The sequence below is a fragment of the Salmo trutta genome, chromosome 29 (genome assembly GCF_901001165.1).
Source record: "Salmo trutta chromosome 29, fSalTru1.1, whole genome shotgun sequence".
Taxonomy (NCBI): Eukaryota; Metazoa; Chordata; class Actinopteri; order Salmoniformes; family Salmonidae; genus Salmo; species Salmo trutta.
This window is the reverse complement of record NC_042985.1, coordinates 5808200-5830509: the sequence shown is the minus strand read 5'-3', so window position 1 is coordinate 5830509 and position 22310 is coordinate 5808200. Positions and strand designations below refer to the sequence as shown.

Genomic DNA, 22310 nt, shown 5'->3' with positions numbered 1-22310 from the left:
CTGTTCATCACAGACGCTTCAAACAACTTTATAAAGATCGTTGACATCTAGTGGAAGCCGTAGGAGTTGCGAAATGAATCCTTTCTAACTGTGGTATCTATAACACAATGACACTAAATAGTACAGTCACAAAATTCACATTTTTTTAAATCTATTTTTCACAGGTTTTTGCCTGCAATATGAGTTTTGTTATACTTACAGACACCATTCAAACTGTTTTAGAAAATTCAGAGTGTTTTCTATCCGAATGTGTTAATAATATGCATATCCTAGCTTCTGAGTTGGTGTAGGAGGCAGTTAAAAATGGGCACATATTTTTTTCAAAATTTCTCAATACTAGCCCGTAGAGGTTGAGGCATTAGGCCAAGTCTAGAAACAGCCCCTAACAGAGGCATTAGGCCAAGTCTAGAAACAGCCCCTAACAGGGGCATTAGGCCAAGTCTAGAAACAGCCCCTAACAGGGGCATTTGGCCAAGTCTAGAAACAGCCCCTAACAGAGGCATTAGGCCAAGTCTAGAAACAGCCCCTAACAGAGGCATTAGGCCAAGTCTAGAAACAGCCCCTAACAGAGGCATTAGGCCAAGTCTAGAAACAGCCCCTAACAGGGGCATTAGGCCAAGTCTAGAAACAGCCCCTAACAGAGGCATTAGGCCAAGTCTAGAAACAGCCCCTAACAGAGGCATTAGGCCAAGTCTAGAAACAGCCCCTAACAGGGGCATTAGGCCAAGTCTAGAAACAGCCCCTAACAGGGGCATTAGGCCAAGTCTAGAAACAGCCCCTAACAGGGGCATTGGGCCAAGTCTAGAAACAGCCCCTAACAGAGGCATTAGGCCAAGTCTGGAAACAGCTCCTAACAGAGGCATTAGGCCAAGTCTAGAAACAGCCCCTAACAGGGGCATTAGGCCAAGTCTAGAAACAGCCCCTAACAGAGGCATTAGGCCAAGTCTAGAAACAGCCCCTAACAGAGGCATTAGGCCAAGTCTAGAAACAGCCCCTAACAGGGGCATTAGGCCAAGTCTAGAAACAGCCCCTAACAGGGGCATTAGGCCAAGTCTAGAAACAGCCCCTAACAGAGGCATTAGGCCAAGTCTAGAAACAGCCCCTAACAGAGGCATATGTGTATGATCTGAGAAGATTGGATGGGTGTTAGCTATATAGCGGAAATTGCACTTAGTGAATCAGAGGGCAAGGTGGACCCAACTAGCATATTGCTTATATCTATCCAATTATTTTCAGATGTACAGTAAGTGTCTAGTTGGTGGAGGCTCGGGGTTGTGTCTGGACTGGGTCAGGGACCATTCCTTTCCCAACTCCAAGCAGAAAACTGGCAAAGACGTAGGCCTCACAGGGAGTCATTTTTGGGGCATCCATCGTGAACACCAGACGTGGAGACTGAAAACAATGGCAACTGTCTCTTTGCTTCTTTAAAGCTTATTAGAGAGAAGGGGAACATTGATTTCTGGGAAGGCACTGAGATTGTGGTGTTAAATGAAGGGCTTAGATTTTTCTAACAATGATATCCTAATTTAATACTCAGATAGCTATTAGTCCAGGCATTTCTTCAACAACTGAGTAACAGTGGACTAGAATACTTACAGGGATGAGTATAAAGAATCTATCTTGGAATTCAATTACTTCTCTTTGATTGTGTATAATAGTCTTCAGCATTCAAAGACAACTCATTTGATGTGACGGTTTTGGATATCTGAGGTAGGAAGGACACAGTGAGCAAAATACATCAATTACTATTAGTCTGGTTTAGTGCACTAACAAACAAAAACCAAACTGGGCAAATGACCAAACACTAACTGACTTTCCTCACTGAAACTGAAAGGCATGTAATTAAGTGGTTCTGAAAACAGTAGTGAAATTGTAAGTAGTGCAACCATTTAGTCCATCAGATGGACATATGTATTGTTCATGGTGTTGTAGACCTGTGGCTGGCTGCCTGGCTGGCTGGGCTGGCTGGCTGGCTGGCTGGGCTGGGCTGGGCTGGGCTAGGCTGGGCTGGCTGGGCTGGGCTGGGCTGGCTGCCTGGGCTGGATGGGCTGGATGGGCTGGCTGGGCTGGCTGTCTGGCTGGGCTGGGCTGGCTGCCTGGGCTGGCTGGGCTGGATGGGCTGGCTGTCTGGCTGGGCTGGGCTGGCTGGCCTGGGCGGCTGGGCTGGCTGGCTGTCTGGCTGGGCTGGCTGGGCGTCTTTCAGAGCCTGGGGACTGGGGCTGAATGCATTCCACACCACCACTGCAGCATCACATGTTGTCTGACCTCTCTCTGCCATGGCAAACTGCCTAGCATGGAAACAGAGCGGAGGGAGGACGTGTGTGTGTGTGTGTGTGTGTGTGTGTGTGTGTGTTTGTGTGCGCGTGTGGCTACAAATTGGGGTGAGTGTTCAAAGCCTCTCCCTCACGCGCCCACGCATGTGGAGACACACATACAAAAGATAATGAAGCCTGTTCCTAGTGAAATGTAATTCTTAACGACCACATCCACCTTCACAGCCGCGACAGGAACAACAATATTTTCCGGAGGCTGATAAAGGAGAAGACAGGGAAAGACAGCGGGGCGACTGAAGATTCACACAACGTTACAGAAACAGAGAGGGGGCAAAAAATAGGATAGCGTGACTTCCTTTAACCTGTCTCCCATATATCCACTGTGTGTGTGTGTGTGTGTGTGTGTGTGTGTGTGTGTGTGTGTGTGTGTGTGTGTGTGTGTGTGTGTGTGTGTGTGTGTGTCTGGCAGGAAGGCTTTTCAGCATATAAATACTGCATTACCGCACATGGAAACGTAGGCATCAGTTGGAGCTTGCGGACACACTAACAAGGAGAGGAGAGCAACTCTGGAGGTCAGCCCTGGAAACGCTATAGGACACAGACACTCTGGAAGTCAGCCCTGGAGGTCAGCCCTGGAAACGCTATAGGACACAGACACTCTGGAGGTCAGCCCTGGAAACGCTATAGGACACAGACACTCTGGAGGACAGCCCTGGAAACGCTATAGGACACAGACACTCTGGAGGTCAGCCCTGGAAACGCTATAGGACACAGACACTCTGGAGGTCAGCCCTGGAAACGCTATAGGACACAGACACTCTGGAGGTCAGCCCTGGAAACACTACAGGACACAGACAGAGACACTCCGGAGGTCAGCCCTGGAAACGCTATAGGACACAGACAGGAAAATCCCAAATGGAGACCAATTGTTGTTCTAACTGATTATAATAAGTCATAACAACTATAACATAATGAACAGCCCTGATAAAAGCTACATGACTTGTGGTTATACCGACTAACCTAATGACACGCTAGGTAGCTATTCACATTGTAACATATGAATGTCTGAATACTTAGATCTTCTTATGATACATTAGCCACATAAAGACAAACACACACTCTCTTTCTTCCTCACACACCCATTACACATCATACACACACACTGTGGAACCTCTGCTGAAACACAAATTGCAAGTCCACATGACCCGGCCCGTGGTCAGCCAATAGAGATCAATAGAGCACTCAGCTCCACTAAAAGGAGAAATAGGAGCCAGCTTTGTCTCTGCATATATCTCCTTTAACCATGCCAGATTAGACTACCTGCCCTGCGGTCGCTAACACAGCGCTAAGGCAGGCTAAGCTAGGGAATGGTGTGAAAAATCTGGCTCTTATTAAGAGCTTGGTTCGATCCAATCTATTTGGCGGGGTAGATTGTGGGTGTGCGGTTTAGGGCTTGGGGTGTCCTAGGCTATGAATTAGCAGTGAATCTGAAAACGCACCCATGACATTTATGCATAGTGTATATAGATGTGGGACATTATGTTAAACTGCTTTGTCTAAATAACTTGATGTGATTCTAAAAATACTTTATTTGTCAGCAACTGTGGGGTGAATATATTTTTGAAGTGGAATGAAATAGTGTAGCCAACAGTCATCTCTCCATCTCTAGTTCTTTCTATATACTGGGGTATACATACAGTATTATAAACTGGGAGGTTCGAGCCCTGAATGGCTGACAGCCGTGGTATATCAGACCACATAACACAGGTATGACAAAACATTTATTTTTACTGCTCTAATTACATTGGTAACCAGTTTACAATTGCAATAAGGCACCTCGGGGGTGTGATGTATGGCCAATATACCACGGCTAAGGGTTGTATCCAGGCACTCCGCATTGCGCGTAACAACAGCCCTTAGCCGTGGTATATTGGCCATATACCACACCCCCTCTGGCCTTATTGTTTAAGTATACAACATCTAGCTACGACCTAGATGTGGTATGCAGTTGAGGCCAGTTGGACGTACTTCCAAATACTCTAAAACGACATGAGGTGGCTTATGGTAGAGAAATTAACATTCAATTCTCTGGCAACAGCTCTGGTGGACATTCCTGCAGTCAGCATGCCAATTACATGCTCCCTCACATCTGTGGCATTGTGTGACAAAACTACACATTTCAGAGTGGCCTTTTATTGTCCCCAGCACAAGCTGCACCTGTGTAATTGTAATGGAAATTATATGATTAAAGGTTTGACTAAATGATTTCACTCAGAAACCATATAACCTGTTGAAATGTATTCGAAATAAGGCTATAATAATGGGTTAAAAATTATATTCCAATACTGTGTGTGAGTAAGACACTGTTACTATTTCAAAATGAACAGGACATAGTTGATAAGACGACCTTGTGAGAGGAACAGGAACAGGGCCTCCCTAAGTTAGGGAGGGGAACAACTGCCTGAAAACGGCTAGGCTGGCAAAAGATAAGGAGACAGGTGGTCTGGGTACTGTGGAAAAATACAGCCGCCTAAAGCTGGGTGGAGTTCTCTACTGATGTAAGTTCATTTGTGTGTGTGTGTGGTAATATAAAAGGCTGTGTGCATTGTATGAATTGGAGAACTTTCATAAATAAACGTTTTGACCCTTGTAGACTGGGTATCCGTCTGCTTCATTCAACCAGAATCTTACACACTCTGGGGGGGCAGACTGAGTAGTTTCATTGAAGTTCGGTTTAAGAACATTGATAACTTAATTCACATAACAGTAATGATCATGCTGTTTAATCAGCTTCTTGATATGCCACACCTGTCTGGTGGATGGATTATCTTGGCAAAGGAGAAATGCTCACTAACAGGGATGTTAACACATTTGTGCACCAAATGAGAGAAATAAGCTTTTTGTGCATATGAAAGTCAGTCTCTCCCTCGCTCTCAAATTGAGTTGAATCAACAGATCACAGCACATACTTTACTTCCTGGTTTGCTCCTAAAGGGTACACTTACAATGGCCGCCAGTACAGCCATTATGCCATCTTTGACTTGAATGGGGATGACCGTTCTATTCCTTCTATTTCTATGGCAGCACATGCAGTCAGGAGCGGAGGAGATGAGAAAGTGGGCTTGTTTATTTTTTTTTTTACTGTGGCCAATTACCGTCACCCAAAATTCCATGACCATCACAGCCCTACATGAATGCTTGCTGCACAGTGGTAATAACTGGCAATTATATGTTAGAACCTACTCCTTCCTTCAATCACTCAAAACCACTCGCCTGTTCTCTTTCTCTCAATCAAATTCCCTTTTATCCTCTCTCTGTCTCCCTCTCTGTCCTTAATAAACACACCCCCTACTTCATTCCTTACCTTGTCATTACCTCACTCACAACCCTGTCCATACGGACTTATAACGCCTTTATACATATTTAATGCAAATACATATCCCATACATATTTCCCTCTTCTCACTTCCCCACCTCCCCCTGTCCATCCACTCCTCCTCTCTCTATTCTCCCTCCATCCACCCCTCCATCCTCCATCTCCCTCACCCTTGTCACTTCAACCACCTTAGTCAACCTCTCCCTAATTCCTTCTCCACATCCTCCCCCTCGACCCCCCCACCTCTCTCCCAACCCAATCCTCCCTCCCTCTCCACTTCCCTCCGCAGGCTGATGATAGCCGGGAGCAGGTTACAGAGAGGTGGGCGGTAAGCCTTGTGTGGACTTAGGAGGCATCATTTCACCTCCTGCCACGGCAGTAGCGACGGGGGAAAAACATTGACACAGTTACATATCGGGATATTATGTTTGATGATATATTGTATTGACATTATCACTATATTATTTTTGTGCTAGTTTGCTGTACCTGCACCAATATTCCAGTATTTTACTTAGCTTGTTATCTATCATCTTTTTAAATACGGAGGCAATTTGTTTTCAGCACTTTTATTTCCAGGACTGATCAAAACTGGTTTTCTAATAGCTCCTTTTCCCTCTGCAACAGCAATATGTTTGGAACATGGAGTTGCAATACATATATAATCGTGAGAATCTCAATACATATCGAATCTGCACCTGAGTATGGTGATAATATCGTATCGCGAGGACCCTGGCAACTCCCAGCCCTACAGTACAGTAAATCCCCTGCCTGCCTCACACACGGCGGCTCTAGGGAGCGGGCTAGCTACAGCGCTAGCGACGTTATGCTAACTCCCATTATCTAACATGGGAAAACAGGCAGCTACGGCTAAATGGCTAGCGTGAAGGAAATGGAGAGCGATTCACACACTCCTACGTATTTACTTACACTACTCGAAGGATGATACAGTATTTAGGCTATACTCTAGTCCTGTGTAGCTTCTAGCTGGTCTCTACTTTATGCTCCCTCTCTTCTCCCTCTCCTGAAAGGCTACATTGAAAGGGGCTTTTATTTAAGGCTGCCTTGTGAACCTCTCTGCAAGCACACACACACACACACACACACACACACACACACACACACACACACACACACACACACACATGAAAAGGCGGTCACACAGCCCCCGACATGATTTTATGGCCCTGAAAAGGTTGGGTAGGTGAGAGAAAGTAGACTGAACAAAGGAAAAGATTCCTATTCAAATAGTCCTAGTAGTCAGGGTCACACAGTAAGCCTATAGTGGTCTCAAGGTTTAGTGCATTTCCCAGATGTAGGTTATCCTATTTCCATGTACGACGCCTATTAGGTCACTCCAGGTAAACCGAACCATTTAAAACAGGAAAAATACAGGAAAAATGTATAATTTGATTGGAAAAGTGAAAACAATAAGAGTGATTTGTTGCCATTGTCTAGTCACCTCCCACACACACGGACTTCAGAATCACCCGTACAGCAAAGTAATCAGAGCCAATTACATTTCACCAGCACAGTTTATATATCTCATAAAAAAAATAAGCGTGCCAATTTCCCAACTGTGTCAATATCTCATTAGAGCTAATGTGTGTGTGTATGAGGGGTGAGTGAGAGTGTGTGTGTGTGAAGGGTGGTGTGTGTGTGAGGAGGGGTGGCAGAGATGCAGTCACAGATGTTTTCACTGTCCCGATCGCATCCGGGGAAATAAAACAAACAGCCAGGTCAATTAGAGACAGGGTGCTTCTTCAACAAACTAGATAAAAAATAAACAGGATTTTGGGGGATTTTCACAAAATGTAATCCATAGTCCGATGGAGGAAGCATAATTGAGAAAAATGAATATTGAAAATACATCATTTTTGATATGCCACATTTTTCTATATATGGTTGAAGATAATATACTCTAAAGTTATGAGCATAGTAGTCAATATAACTAATCACAGCCCTCCTTTTAATTGTATCATTACACATCCTGCAAATCCCCAGCAGAGGGCGACCATTTTGAATCCATTTTCACATTCACTCTGTTAATGCGAAAAGTAGCAGAAAACCCACTCTGGAACTTTGGCATGCCCGTAGTAGAATATATGATGTTCAACAATATATACTGAACAAAAATATAAAACGCAACATGCAAGAATTTCAAAATATTTTACCGAGTTACTTTATATAAGGAAATCAATCAATTGGAATAAATTAGGCCCTAATCTATGGATTTCACATGACTGGGAATACAGTGCCTTGCAAAAGTATTCATCCCTCTTGGCGTTGTATTTAATGTAATAGACATACACAAAATAGTCCAAATTGGTGAAGTGAAAAAAAATTTGTTGTTTCAAAAAATTCTAAAAAACGAAAAAGTGTTGAGTGCATATGTATTCACCCCCTTTGCTATGAAGCCCCTAAATAAGATCTGGTGCAACCAATTACCTTCAGAAGTCACATAATTAGTTAAATAAAGCTCACCTGTGTGCAATCTAAGTGTCACATGATCTCAGTATATATACACACACACCTGTTCTGAAAGGCCCCAGTGTCTGCAACACCACTAAGGAAGGGGCACCACCAAGCAAGCAGCACCATGAAGACCAAGGAGCTCTCCAAAAAGGTCAGGGACAAAGTTGTGGAGAAGTACAGATCAGGGTTGGGTTACACATTTTTTTCTCTAAACTTTGAACATCCCAAGGAGCACCATTAAATCCATTATTTTAAAAAATGGAACGCATATGGCACCAAAACAAACCTGCCAAGAGAGGGCCGCCCACCAAAACTCACAGGCCAGGCAAGGAGGGCAACAGTCAGAGAAGGAACAAAGAGACCAAAGATAACCAAAGTTATATCCTGCCTGTTTGGCCCTGTCTGGGGGTATCGTCGGACGGGGCCATAGTGACCCCTCTTGTCTCAGCCTCCAGTATATATGCTGCAATAGTTTGTGTCGGGGGGCTAGGGTCAGTCTGTTATCTGGAGTATTTCTCCTGTCTTATCCGGTGTCCTGTGTGAATTTAAGTATGCATTCTCCAATTCTCTCTCTGAGGACCTGAGCCCTAAGACCATGCCTCAGGACTACCTGGCCTGATGACTCCTTGCTGTCCCCAGTCCACCTGGTCGTGCTGCTGCTCCAGTTTCAACTGTTCTGCCTGCGGCTATGGAACCCTGACCTGTTCACTGGACGTGCTACCTTTCCCAGACCAGACCTGCTGTTTTCAACTCTCTAGAGAAAGCAGGAGCGGTAGAGATACTCTGAAAGCCAACTGACATTTACTCCTGAGGTGCTGACCTGTCGCACCCTCTACAACCACTGTGATTATTATTTGACCCTGCTGGTCATCTATGAGCATTAACATCTTGGCCATGTTCTGTTATAATCTCCACCAGGCCCTGCCAGAGGAGGACTAGCCACCCCTCATAGCCTGGTTTCTTCCTAGGTTCTGGCTTTTCTAGGGAATTTTTCCTAGCCATCGTGCTTCTACACCCGCATTGCTTGCTGTTTGGGATTTTAGGCTGGGTTTCTGTACAGCCCTTTGTGACATCAGCTGATCTAAGAAGGGCTTTAAAAATACATTTGACTGATAACCCTGAAGGAGCTGCAAAGCTCCACAGCAGAGATTGGAGTATCTGTCCATAGGACCACTTTAAGCCGTACACTCCAGAGCTGGGCTTTACAGAAGAGTGGCCAGAAAAAAGCCATTGCTTAAATAAAAAAATAAGCAAACACGCTTGGTGTTCGCCAAAAGGCATGTGGGAGACTCCCCAAACATAAGGTAGTCTGGTCAGAGGAGACTAAAATTGATTTTTTTGGCCATCAAGGCAAACACTATGTCTGGCGCAAACCCAACACCTCTCATCACCCCGAGAATATCATCCCCACAGTGAAGCATGGTGGTGGCAGCCTCATGCTGTGGGTATGTTTTTCATCAGCAGGGACTGGGAAACTGGCAAGAATTGAAGGAATGATGGATGGCACTAAATTCAAGGAAATTATTGAGGGAAACCCGTTTCAGTCTTCCAGAGATTTGAGACTGGGAGGGAGGTTCACCTTCCAGCAGGATAATGACCCTAAGCATACTGCTAAAGGAACACTCGAGTGGTTTAAGGGGAAACGTTTACATTTTTTGGAATGGCCTAGTCAAAGCCCAGACCTCAATCCAATTGAGAATCTGTGGTATGACTTAAAGATTGCTGTACACCAGCGGAACCCATCCAATTTGAAGGAGCTGAAGCAGTTTTGCTTTGAATAATATTTTGCATCTTCAAAGTGGTAGGCATGTTGTGTAAATCAAATGATACAACCCCGCCCCCAAAAAAACTATTTTAATTCCAGGTTGTAAGGCAACAAAATAGGAAAAATGCCAAGGGGGGTGAATACTTTGCAAGCCACTGTACATACAGTATGCATCTGTTGGTCACATATACCTTAGAAAAAGATAGGGGAGTGGATCAGAAAACCAGTCAGTATCTGGTGTGACTGACATTTGCCTAATGCAGCGTGACATCTCCTTCACATAGAGTTGATCAAGCTGTTGATTTTTGCCTGTGGAATGGTGTCCCACTCTTGTACAATGGCTTTGCAAAGTTGCTGGATATTGGCGGGAACTGGAACATGCTGGCGTACACGTCGATCCAGAGCAACCCAACCATGCTTAATGGGTGACATGACTGGTGAGTATGAAGGCCATGGAAGAAATGGGACATTTTCAGCTTTGAGGAATTGTGTACATATCCATGTGACACGGGGCTGTGCATTATCATGCTGAAACATGAGGTAACAGTATCTCTGTGCATTCAAATTGCCATCGCTAAAATGCAAGTGTTCGTTGTCTGTAGCTTATGCCTGCCCATACCATAACCTCAACATGGGGCCCTCCGTTCACAACATTGACATCAGCAAACCGCTTGCTCACACAACGCCATACACCTGGTCAGAGGTTGTGAGGGCGGTTGGACGCATTGCCTAATTCTCTAAAACGATGTGTGCGGCGTCTTATGGTATAGAAATGAACATTAAATTCTCTGGCCACAGCTGTGGTGCATATTCCTGTCAACGATGTAAACACATTTGTGTAAAAAAATTGAGAGAAATAAGCTTTTGTGTGTATGGAAATGTTTTATTTTATTTAGGCTCAAGAAACATGGGACTAACACTTTATATGTTGCGATATATAATGGCTTAAGGACAACAAAGTCAAGGTATTGGAGTGGCCATCACAAAGCCCTGACCTCAATCCAATAGAAAATCTGTGGGTAGAACAGAAAAAGCAAGGAGGCCTACAAACCTGACTCAGTTACACCAGCTCTGTCAGGAGGAATGGGACAAAATTCACCCAACTTATTGTGGGAGCTTGTACCCGAAAAGTTTGACCCAAGTTAAACAATTTAAAGGCAATGCTACCAAATACTAATTGAGTGTATGTAAACTTCTGACCCACTGGGAATGTGATGAAAGAAATAAAAGCTGAAATAAATAACTCTCTCTACTATTATTCTGACATTTCACATTCTTAGGATCACCACTTTATTTTAACTGACCTAAGACGGAATTTTTACTAGGATTAAATGTCAGGAATAGTGAAACTGAGTTTAAATGTATTTGGCTAAGGTGTATGTAAACATGTATGTGAGATATATATATATATATACATACATACATACATATACACATATATATACACACACACACACACACACACACATACATACATACACACACACAAATTACCTAATCTAAAAATATATCCCTAAACTCAGGGTCTTTTCTGTTCTAGGAATCACCCAAACACTCTTTCTCTGGAGACAGACACACACGGAACACAAAACAACATGCTTCCTTTTTTTTTTCCAAGACAGTGATTTCGCTGGTCAACATAATGGCTGACACAATAGAAAAGAACCAGCTCTGTGGTAAACCTCCATAGGAACAGGGAGCAGATGGAATCCCCCCCCACCACCACCACCAAACCATTCTAAATAAACCTAACCAAAACAACAAAGATCCCCATTGCTCATGGTTAAAACAAAACAGACATAGCTTTCAATCAATCCATGTTAGAAAGACTACAATGTTCAAAGAGCTGCTGGCAGCCTTAGTCATAGTGGTTTGGGGTGGAGTGGTACTGCCTTACTGGGCCATCCAGGCATTGAGGCATCTCCACATTTAAACAGCATGAAAGGCAAAAGATTAAAGACCACCGAGAGCACCAGTGCACCCGATTGATTCATTATACATCAAAGGGTGATGCGAGTCAATCTGCCTCCCTGAAATACAGCGTTTCTCTCTATCTCATCTAACTGCTCTAGACGTAATGGGAACGTGGGTTAACTTAATACCATGTGGGTTTGGTTGATCACGTTTGTGTTTTAGATGATAGAGACGGGGAGTAATGTGGGTTGAATTGTGTTGTGGTTCAGCAGTGCTTTATGGTGATTGTGCTGCAGCCTCCAGTCAGTGTAAAATGGCTGGCTGTGGGTTGATGCTGAAGTGGTGCAGTACACCCTCTGCTGGTTAGAAGTTGTATAGCAGTAGGGAGGAAAAGAGGAAAGCCAATGATGTCATTGTAGTAGAATGATTACACCCTAGCCTAAGTCACCAACCTGTTCCTCTCTGGGAAATAAAACTAAAATTACAAAAAAAATGTTTACAAGTACTCTGAAAAGCTACTAAATTACAGTAACAAGAGTAGTTATAATTAGTTACTTTCTACCTCTACCAATCTGTTTCTCTATGGGATGCCCAGCTGTTGAACAAGTGTTCTACTTCAACTGGATTATTAGCAGACTATTTGAATCAGATGTGCTAGAGCTGGGATGAAATAAAAACATGTGTAAAGACTGGAAAAGGCAAACAAAGCTATAAAAAAGATATGCTTTGTACCAGATACATTTACACTTTAAATCATCTAGCTGACGCTCTTATCCAGAGCGATATACAGGAGCAATTTTGGGTTAAGTGCCTTGCTCAAGGACACAACAACACATTTTTCACATAGTCGGCTTGGGGAGTCGAACCACTGACCTTTTGGTTACTGGCCCAACGCTTTAACCGCTAGGCTACGTACCTATTAACACCAATCTAAAGTTACATGTTAATTCAGTAACTAACTGAATTAGATTATATTAACTATCCGTGTTCAATCAAATGTTATTAGTCACATGCACCGAATACAAGAGTTGTAGACCTTACAGTGAAATGCTTCCTTACAAGCCCTTAACCAACAATGCAGTTAAGAAAATAAAGTAAGAGATAAGAAAAACAAATAATTAAAGAGCAGCAGTAAATAACAATAGCGGGGCTATATTCAGGGGTACCAGTACAGAGTCAATGTGTCAATATGCGGGGGCACCGGTGTCGAGGTAACTGAGGTAATTATGTACATGCAGGTAGGGTTATTAAAGTGACTATGCATAGATGATAAACAGAGAGTAGCAGCAGCGTGGGGGGGATAGTCTGGGTAGACATTTGATTAGCTGTTCAGGAGTCTAATGGCTTGGGTGTAGAGGCTGTTTAGAAGCCTCTTGGACCTAGACTTGGTGCTCCGGTACTGCTTGCCGTGCGGTAGCAGAGAGGACAGTCTATGACTAGGGTGGCTGGAGTCTTTGACAATTTTTAGGGCCTTCCTCTGACACCGCTTGGTATGGAGGTACTGGATGGCAGGAAGCTTGACCCCGGTGATGTATTGGGCCGTATGTACTACCCTCTGTAGTGCCTTGCGGTCGGAGGCCGAGCAGTTGCCATACCATGCAGTGATGCAACCCGTCAGGATGCTCTCGATGGTGCAGCTGTGAAACCTTTTGAGGATCTGAGGACACATGCCATATCTTTTCAGTCTCCTGAGGGGGAAATATGCTTTGTCGTGCCCTCTTCACAACTGTCTTGGTGTGTTTGGACCATTCTAGTTTGTTGGTGATGTGGATGCCAAGGAACTTGAAGCTCTCAACCTGCTCCACTACAGCCCTGTCGATGAGAATGGGGGCGTGCTCGGTCCTCCTTTTCCTGTAGTCCACAATCATCTCCTTTGTCTTGGTTATGTTGAGGGAGAGGTTGTTGTCCTTGCACCACATGGTCAGGTCTCTGACCTCCTCCGTAAAGGCTGTCTCATCGTTGTCGGTGATCAGGCCTACCACTGTTGTGTCATCAGCAAACTTAATAATGCTGTTGGAGTCGTGCCTGGCCATGCAGTCATGAGTGAACAGGGAGTACAGGAAGGGACTGAGCACGCACCCCTGAGGGGACCCCGTGTTGAGGATCAGAGTCGCGGATGTGTTGTTACCTACCCTTACCACCTGGGGGCGACCCTTCAGGAAGTCTAGGATCCAGTTGCAGAGGGAAGTGTTCAGTCCTGGGTACTTAGCTTAGTGATGAGCTTTGAGGGCACTATGGTGTTGAACGCTGAGCTGTAGTCAATGAACAGCATTCTCACATAGGTGTTCCTTTTGTCCAGGTGGGAAAAGGCAGTGTGGAGTGCAATAGAGATTGTGTCATCGGTGGATCTGTCGGTGCGGTATTTAAATTGGAGTGGGTTTCTGGGATAATGGTGTTGATGTGAGCCATGACCAGCCTTTCAAAGCATTTCATGGCTCCAGACGTGAGTGCTACGGGGCGGTAGTCATTCAGGCAGGTTACCTTAGTGTTCTGGGGCACAGGAACTGTTACCTGACACCTATTACCTTGTAATTACGTTGACTTTGAAAATCCATTTCTGCATTGCTCCAAACAATAATGACAGGATTTTTTTGGAACAAAGCATTTCATCCCAGTTTAATCTAAGAGGATGACTACCGCTTGGAACAAGAGCCACTCGGCAGTCAGAAACAATATTGCGGGAACAGACAGTTTAAAATTCCATCCATTTCTCCAGACTCTGGGTTTTTATCTCTTGGAGTGTTTTCTTGGCTGAGAGGGAGGGGAAAAGACGTGAGACGTGTTGGGCGTGTCACGCCAGCCAGGCTGAAACTATGTCCTGTCTGTCTGTTAGAAGTCTCTGTGGTTCCTACACTAACCAGGAGAACATCACATAGCCTTCACAGAGAGCTAAGTGTCCGGGCATGTTCGTACGCGTACCAGTGTACAGAAGCATGTGCGTAGGAAGGTGCGTGGTCACACTAACCTGCTCCTTGTATTGCTCCTGAGACAGACAGTCGGTCATGTTGACACAGCCCAGCAGGCAGCTGGTGGGGTAGTCTTTAGGAAACTTAGGATCTGGGGAGAGGAGGGTGGTCCGTGAGAGTCAACAGAATGTTTACATACATCCTAATAAATATTTTAATTGATTGGTGTGTGTGTGTATGGGGGGGTAGAGAAAGTGGTAGACTGTCTGTGTGTAACAGTGTGTGTGTGTGTAACTGTGTGTGTGTGTAACAGTGTGTGTGTGGGGGGGTGTGGAGAAAGTGGCAGACTGTGTGTGTAACAGTGTGTGTGTGTAACAGTGTGTGTGTGTGTGTGGTGTAGAGAAAGTGGTAGACTGTGTGTGTAACAGTGTGTGTGTGTGTGTGTGTGTGTAACAGTGTGTGTAACAGTGTGTGTGGGTAACAGTGTGTGTGTGTGTACCTCTCTTGTAGATCTGAAGGAACATGTTCTCCACCTGAGTGACCTCCTCAGGGGTGGGCCTCTTGGCTGCAGCTGCTATCCACAGGATCCCGCGGTGGGATGAGTACCAGCTCCTCCCCTCCACCCTGGACACACATCATATTCCTTTTAGCAGACGCTTTTATCCAGACTGACTTAGTCATGCATTTTAACATACAGGTGTTCCCGGGAATCAAACCCACTATCCTGGCATTGCAATCGCCGTGTTCTACTAACTGAGCTACAGGGGACCGTGCTCTACTAAGTGAGCTACAGGGGACCGTGCTCTACTAAGTGAGCTACAGGGGACCGTGCTCTACTAAGTGAGCTACAGGGGACCGTGCTCTACTAACTGAGCTACAGGGGACCGTGTTCTACTAACTGAGCTACAGGGGACCGTGCTCTACTAACTGAGCTACAGAGGACCGTGCTCTACTAACTGAGCTACAGAGGACCGTGCTCTACTAACTGAGCTACAGAGGACCGTGCTCTACTAACTGAGCTACAGAGGACCGTGCTCTACTAACTGAGCTACAGAGGACCGTGCTCTACTAACTGAGCTACAGAGGACCGTGCTCTACTAACTGAGCTACAGAGGACCGTGCTCTACTAACTGAGCTACAGAGGACCGTGCTCTACTAACTGAGCTACAGAGGACCGTGCTCTACTAACTGAGCTACAGAGGACCGTGCTCTACTAACTGAACTACAGAGGACCGTGCTCTACTAACTGAGCTACAGGGGACCGTGCTCTACTAACTGAGCTACAGAGGACCGTGCTCTACTAACTGAACTACAGAGGACCGTGCTCTACTAACTGAGCTACAGAGGACAGTGCTCTACTAACTGAGCTACAGAGGACCGTGCTCTACTAACTGAGCTACAGACGACTACATATATCAGTTTGTACCCCTTCTTTGTAATGGCTAGTCAAAAAGGCTGCCTTTTGACCAATAAGGCCAATAGTGATGCTTTTTACAAATAACATAGTCCATTGTTTGTTGTGTTCCTACTCAATGCCTTTGCAGGGCCTTTTAATAGTGTGTTATGTGCTTCCTGATATAGCATGGCTAGTAAGAATGCGTTTGACCAATAGCATGGCCAGTAGGGATACGTTTGACCCATAGCATGGCCAGTAGGGATGCGTTTGACCCATAGCATGGCCAGTAGGGATGCGTTTGACCCATAGCATGGCCAGTAGGGATACGTTTGACCCATAGCATGGCCAGTAGGGATGCGTTTGACCCATAGCATGGCCAGTAGGGATACGTTTGACCCATAGCATGGCCAGTAGGGATACGTTTGACCCATAGCATGGCCAGTAGGGATGCGTTTGACCCATTGCATGGCCAGTAGGGATGCGTTTGACCCATAGCATGGCCAGTAGGGATGTTTTTGACCCATAGCATGGCCAGTAGGGATGTTTTTGACCCATAGCATGGCCAGTAGGGATGCGTTTGACCCATAGCATGGTCAGTAGGGATGCGTTTGACCAATAGCATGGCCAGTAGGGATACGTTTGACCCATAGCATGGCCAGTGGGGATGCGTTTGACCCATAGCATGGCCAGTAGGGATGTTTTTGACCCATAACATAGCCAGTAGGGATGCGTTTGACCCATAGCATGGTCAGTAGGGATGCGTTTGACCAATAGCATGGCCAGTAGGGATGTTGTTGACCAATAGCGAGGCCCATTAGAGTGTTCTGTACCTCTTTATTCCTTTGACCAGTAGCGAGGCCCATGGTTGGTGCATGCTGAGGCACCAGCCCCCGTCTGCCATCTCCTGCAGCTCTCTGTCCTGCAGCCGGAGTCTGGAGCGTTCTGGGCCTACAGCGCTGTCCCCCTCTGTACCAACAACCCCTTTATCCTGAGATCTCCGAGGGCCACTACCCACGTCCACCCACTGGAGATGCATGGAAAGAAAGATATGAGTAGAGATTCACACAATTATGTTGACAAAATGTTAACAATTGTAGAGGGATTTACCAGGGTAAATAGACACGCCACAACATCATGAGAAAATACTGTGTGTGTGTGTGTGTGTGTGTGTGTGTGTGTCCTACCTTTGGTGCAGCCTGTATGATGTTGGGGTTGACCAGCTCTCTCAGGTGCTGCCGTCCCGCTGGTCCCTCAAGGCGTTGGGGAGCTTTCCCCTTGGTGCCTGTGTTGAGGGCCTTGACCGTCTCATCAAACCTAAAAACACCAAGGAGTGTAGTCATTCCGATGCTTTTTAGATGCCTTGTTTCAAACTACACACACGTGAACCCTCTAGCTGTAACAGTGTGGATACATTACCAGGAGAAATGGAGGTTATCACTGTGTTGTGAATGTCTGAAGGGTGTATTAATAACCTACTCTTGTTTATGTAACCCAAGCACTCACAGAACTAAGCCTGGGACTAAGTCTGTTTCTGCTCTACCTAACATGTTGTCCTATCAGCAAGTCCATGGTGCTCCGGTCTGCAGTAGTAAACTATATGAGGAGTAGGGTGTGAATTAGTGGAGGCTGCTGAGGGGAGGACGCTCCCAATAAAGGCTGGAACCAAGCGAATGGCATTAAAACACAGAAACCATGTGTTTGATACCATTCCACCTATTGTTCTCCAGTCATTACCACGAGCCTGTCCTCCCCAATTAAGGTGCCACCAACCTCCTGTGGTGTGAATTGAGATGTTCTCAAGTCATTCACTCACTTGTTGTAGTAATGACTGTTATTCTCTCCCTCGTCAAGCACCTGTCTGCCTGCGAAGTCCAGCGTGATCTTCCTGTCCTTCCTGGAGGCGTGGCGAAGCTCCCGTAGCTCCTCCTCCTTCTTCCTCAGGTGCTCGCGCTCGCTAGGCGACAGCCACTGGTTGGAGTCAGTGGCAAAGTAGTCTGACTCGTCATCCAGGACCTGCGTTCGTCGCGTACTGTCGATGTAAACAGGGGGAGGGGATATGAAGGTAATCTCACTCCTGTCATCGGCATATAAAGGACATAGCCTCCAAATATAAAGGACATAGCCTCCAAATATAAAGGACATAGCCTCCAAATGCATCAGGAAGAAAGTATAAAGAATTTGACTTTAAACAGAGAGAGAAATCACATCAATGCTACAAGCACACTACATCCCAACCTGTTCTTATCGTATTCCAGCAGTTTGTCTTTATGTTGAAGGGCCTTTTCTAACCCTGCCTTCATCTTTGCCTCTTGGTGTGGAAGATAGCCCCTCTCCGATGCCCCCTCTGAGAGACACAGACAGGCACACAGACATTACATAGCATAGTAGAGAGTTGTTGAATTCTATGTAGATACAGTTGAAGTCAGAAGTTTACATACATTTAGGTTGGAGTCAATTAAACTCGTTTTTCAACCACTCCACAAATTTCTTGCTAACAAACTATAGTTTTGGCAAGTCGGTTAGGACATCTACTTTGTGCATGACAAGTAATTGTTTCAACAATTGTTTACAGACAGATTATTTCACTTAAAATTCAATGTATCACAATTCCAGTGGGTCAGAAGCTTACATACACTAAGTTGACTGTGCCTTTAAACAGCTTGGAAACTTCCAGAAAATGATGTCATGGCTTTAGAAGCTTCTGATAGGCTAATTGACATCATTTGAGTCAATTGGAGGTCTACCTGTTGATGTATTTCAAGGCCTACCTTCAAATTCAGTGCCTCTTTGCTTGACATCATGGGAAAATCAAAAGAAATCAGCCAAGACCTCAGAAAAGTAATTGTAGACCTCCACAAGTCTGGTTCAAACTTGGGAGCAATTTCCAAACGCCTGAAGGTACCATGTTCATCTGTGCAAACAATAGTATGCAAGTATAAACACCATGGGACTACGCAGCCGTCATACCGCTCAGGAAGGAGACGTATTCTGTCTCCAAGAGATGAACGTACTTTGGTGCAAAAAGTGCAAATCAATACCAGAAGAAAAGCAAAGGACCTTGTGAAGATGCTGGAGGAAACAGGTACAAAAGTATCTATATCCACAGTAAAAACGAGTCCTATATTGACATAACCTGAAAGGCCGCTCAGCAAGGAAGAAGCCACTGCTCCAAAACCGCCATAAAAAAGCCAGACTACGGTTTGCAACTGCACATGGGGACAAAGATCGTACTTTTTGGAGAAATGTCCTCTGGTCTGATGAAATCAAAATAGAACTGTTTGGCCATAATGACCATCGTTATGTTTGGAGGAAAAAGGGGGAGGCTTGCAAGCCGAAGAACACCATCCCAACCGTGAAGCACGGGGGTGGCAGCATCATGTTGTGGGGGTGCTTTGCTGCAGGAGGGACTGGTGTACTTCACAAAATAGATGGCATCATCAAGCTGAAATAAATCATTCTCTCTATTATTATTCTGACATTTCACATTCTTAAAATAAAGTGGTGATCCTAACTGACCTAAGACAAGGAATTTTTACTAGGATTAAATGTCAGGAATTGTGAAAAACTGAGTTTAAATGTATTTGCCTAAGGTGAATGTAAACTTCCGACTTCAACAACTCTAATATGCTATGTAGATAGATACTACTGGTGGCTTGTCTCACCCATAAGTTTCTTGCGCAGTTTCTGACTTTTGTTGGAGTCTCGTTGCAGAATCTCTTGCTCCTCTTTGGTGCATACCTGGTTAATTCGTAGAAGAACATGCGAAACCAGGGGAAGAGGCCAAATTTAATTTGTATTAGTAACATGCATTCTAATAACTTACTGAGGAAACATAAAACAAGCATAAAGTTAGAGGTCAGGTGATCTAAAACGGGTCGTTTTCTCACCAGGCTGCCGCAGAAGATGCAGGGCCCTGATCCCTCCTGCTCACACACAATGCGTCCACAGCTCATGCAGTTGTTGATGAGGTTGTGCTTCTGGGCCAGACATTCGCAGGAATGGCGCCCGGGCAGCAGGATAGCCAGCTTGTCCTGGCCCTCTTTATTGTAGAGGCTCACAAACGTGTTCTTCTTCTTCTTCTGTGACGATGTGCTGCCGCTCTCCTGGGCCTTCATTAGGTCAATGGGAGTTTTCACCACCTCAGGCTCAGGCTCTGCTTGGCTAACAGCCATCACCTCTTGCTTGTTCCTACCCTTGCGCTTGGATTTCTTCTGGGTGTCCTTGGATATGTCTTGAGCATCTAGAGAAGCATATACTGGTTAGCTTTCCCTCTCATGCATGTACTTGTTACTGTGTTTGGACAGTCACTTAACAAGGACAGGATGGACATTACAAGTCTTCAGACTAACACCCATTGTACTGTTGGCATTGTGCATTAGGAACCATATAGCCTGACAAGAAAACTATTTATAAAATATATATATATATATATATATATAAAACTTTAAAAAATAAACATATCAAACAATAAGACAACAGGTCAGTGCCAATGTGGCAGTGGAAGAAGGCATCCTACCTGTTCCTGACAGAGAGTTCATGGGGAACAGGCCAGTGCTGTCAGGAGTCAGTGTCTGAGACCGCTGCCATCTGTCCAGGAGTTCATCTATAAACTGCTTCTTCCTTCCATCAGTGCCCTGAAGGAGGTCCCCAACATACTCCGCTATCTCGACCGCATTGTCGATGGACAGAATATACCTGTTGAGAGTGAGAAGAATGTCAATGATACGCTTTTATAGCTAGCCTAGATAGTGGAACTCGTTGTTGAAAGGTTGCCCTATGACAGCTAGGCCTACTTTGGTAAGCCTTGATCTACGTCCATCTCATAGTCAGTCAGTCATGCTTTGGCTTAGTAACTTATACCATGATTTTGACGACGTGACATTAAGATATGGCCACCTGAAAAAGCTAACTAGCTAGCAGGCAAGTGCAAATGGCTACATATCGTGCTAGCTGAATGAACTGGAAAGATTGACAAGTTCACAGACCTAATAGTAATAATGATGTCGTTGACAGTTGTGTTAACTTTAACAAGAGAGGAGCAACTGTCAAAAAACAGACAGCTAGCAATGGCTAGCTCACTATTTTAAATCAACATTTAGCTAACGTTAGCTACTTACTGGACTATGTCTTCACTGGCCTCCAAGCCAAAGTTGTGGTGCAACTGGTCCACACACCATCGAAGCAAGGCATCCGACATTATGAAAGTTAAAACAACTTTAATATAGCAATTTCAAGATAAGGATGTTAGCTACTCCTGTTGTAAGCCGGTTGCATAACAAATGCGCACGCAGAGTGCAACAAATAATTCCTTCCCACCAGAAACAGTGTACTGAAGGATTCTGAAGGTTCCTCCCAACTTTGACAGAAAATTATGTCAATGACTTCATACAATACGAAGCATTATAAAATGTCAGCATATAATCAATTCACACGCAAGGTGAACATTTCAATCATACAGTACAACAACAATGTAGGTTTTAGCCACCCCACCTTTATTACAGCAAGCCACGTGCCTCTTCTGCCTATAAGCTTGATTCAGCATTACAGTCACTAGGTGGCAGTTTAGGAATAGACAAAACCTCTGTGAGAATGAACTATAGAGATGTATTGAGATTGCAACATTGTATCTGCCCCATTATGGCATCTGTGAGAGCATGGGCAAATAAACTGTTGGTAAATAAACTGAAAGGGTGCATACTGCCACCTGGAGTGTGTTGTCTCAACAGGTATACAGTCAAGGTTGGCAATTTAGTGCCACCTGCAGTTATGACATTTTTGCTCAGGAGTATAATTATTTGGCTGATCCCTCCTCATGACCTGGATGGAATTATGTGATCCTTCCTTAACCCATAGGAAATCCGGTGAACAGGTTAGGGTTCCATGGCTGCAGGCAGAACAGTTGAAACTGGAGCAGCAGCAAGGCCAGGTGGACTGGGGACAGCAAGCAGTCATCATGCCAGGTAGTCCTGAGGCATGGTCCTAGGGCTCAGGTCCTCCGAGAGAGAGAAAGAAAGAAAGAAAGAAAGAAAGAAAGAAAGAAAGAAAGAAAGAAAGAAAGAAAGAAAGAAAGAAAGAAAGAGAGAGAGAGAGAGAAAGAGAGAATTACCAGGCTTCTGGGCACTAGAGTCCTCTATACATCTATATGGAATGAACATCTCAGTGAACTGGTATCAAATGTATGCAATAGGTATTCTCAATCCAAGACCTAG

The 22310-nt window shown here is 44.9% G+C and overlaps 1 protein-coding gene across 3 annotated transcripts in view; it reads right to left on the bottom strand.

Moving 5' to 3' along the window:
* Window positions 1–21399, bottom strand: part of LOC115166809 (activating signal cointegrator 1) — a 75343-nt gene extending 53944 nt beyond the window's left edge. For all 3 annotated transcript variants that reach the window (XM_029720643.1, XM_029720644.1, XM_029720646.1), the window contains exons 1-10: window positions 21219–21399; window positions 20618–20796; window positions 19989–20341; window positions 19764–19839; window positions 18337–18445; window positions 17915–18130; window positions 17286–17415; window positions 16932–17125; window positions 15205–15329; window positions 14765–14856 (exon numbers count right to left, since the gene is read on the bottom strand). In XM_029720643.1, coding sequence (XP_029576503.1) covers window positions 14765–14856; window positions 15205–15329; window positions 16932–17125; window positions 17286–17415; window positions 17915–18130; window positions 18337–18445; window positions 19764–19839; window positions 19989–20341; window positions 20618–20796; window positions 21219–21298 — 1554 coding nt within the window. In that variant the 5' untranslated portion in view covers window positions 21299–21399. The remainder of the gene's footprint in view (window positions 1–14764; window positions 14857–15204; window positions 15330–16931; window positions 17126–17285; window positions 17416–17914; window positions 18131–18336; window positions 18446–19763; window positions 19840–19988; window positions 20342–20617; window positions 20797–21218) is intronic.
* Window positions 21400–22310: the final 911 nt, after the last annotated feature.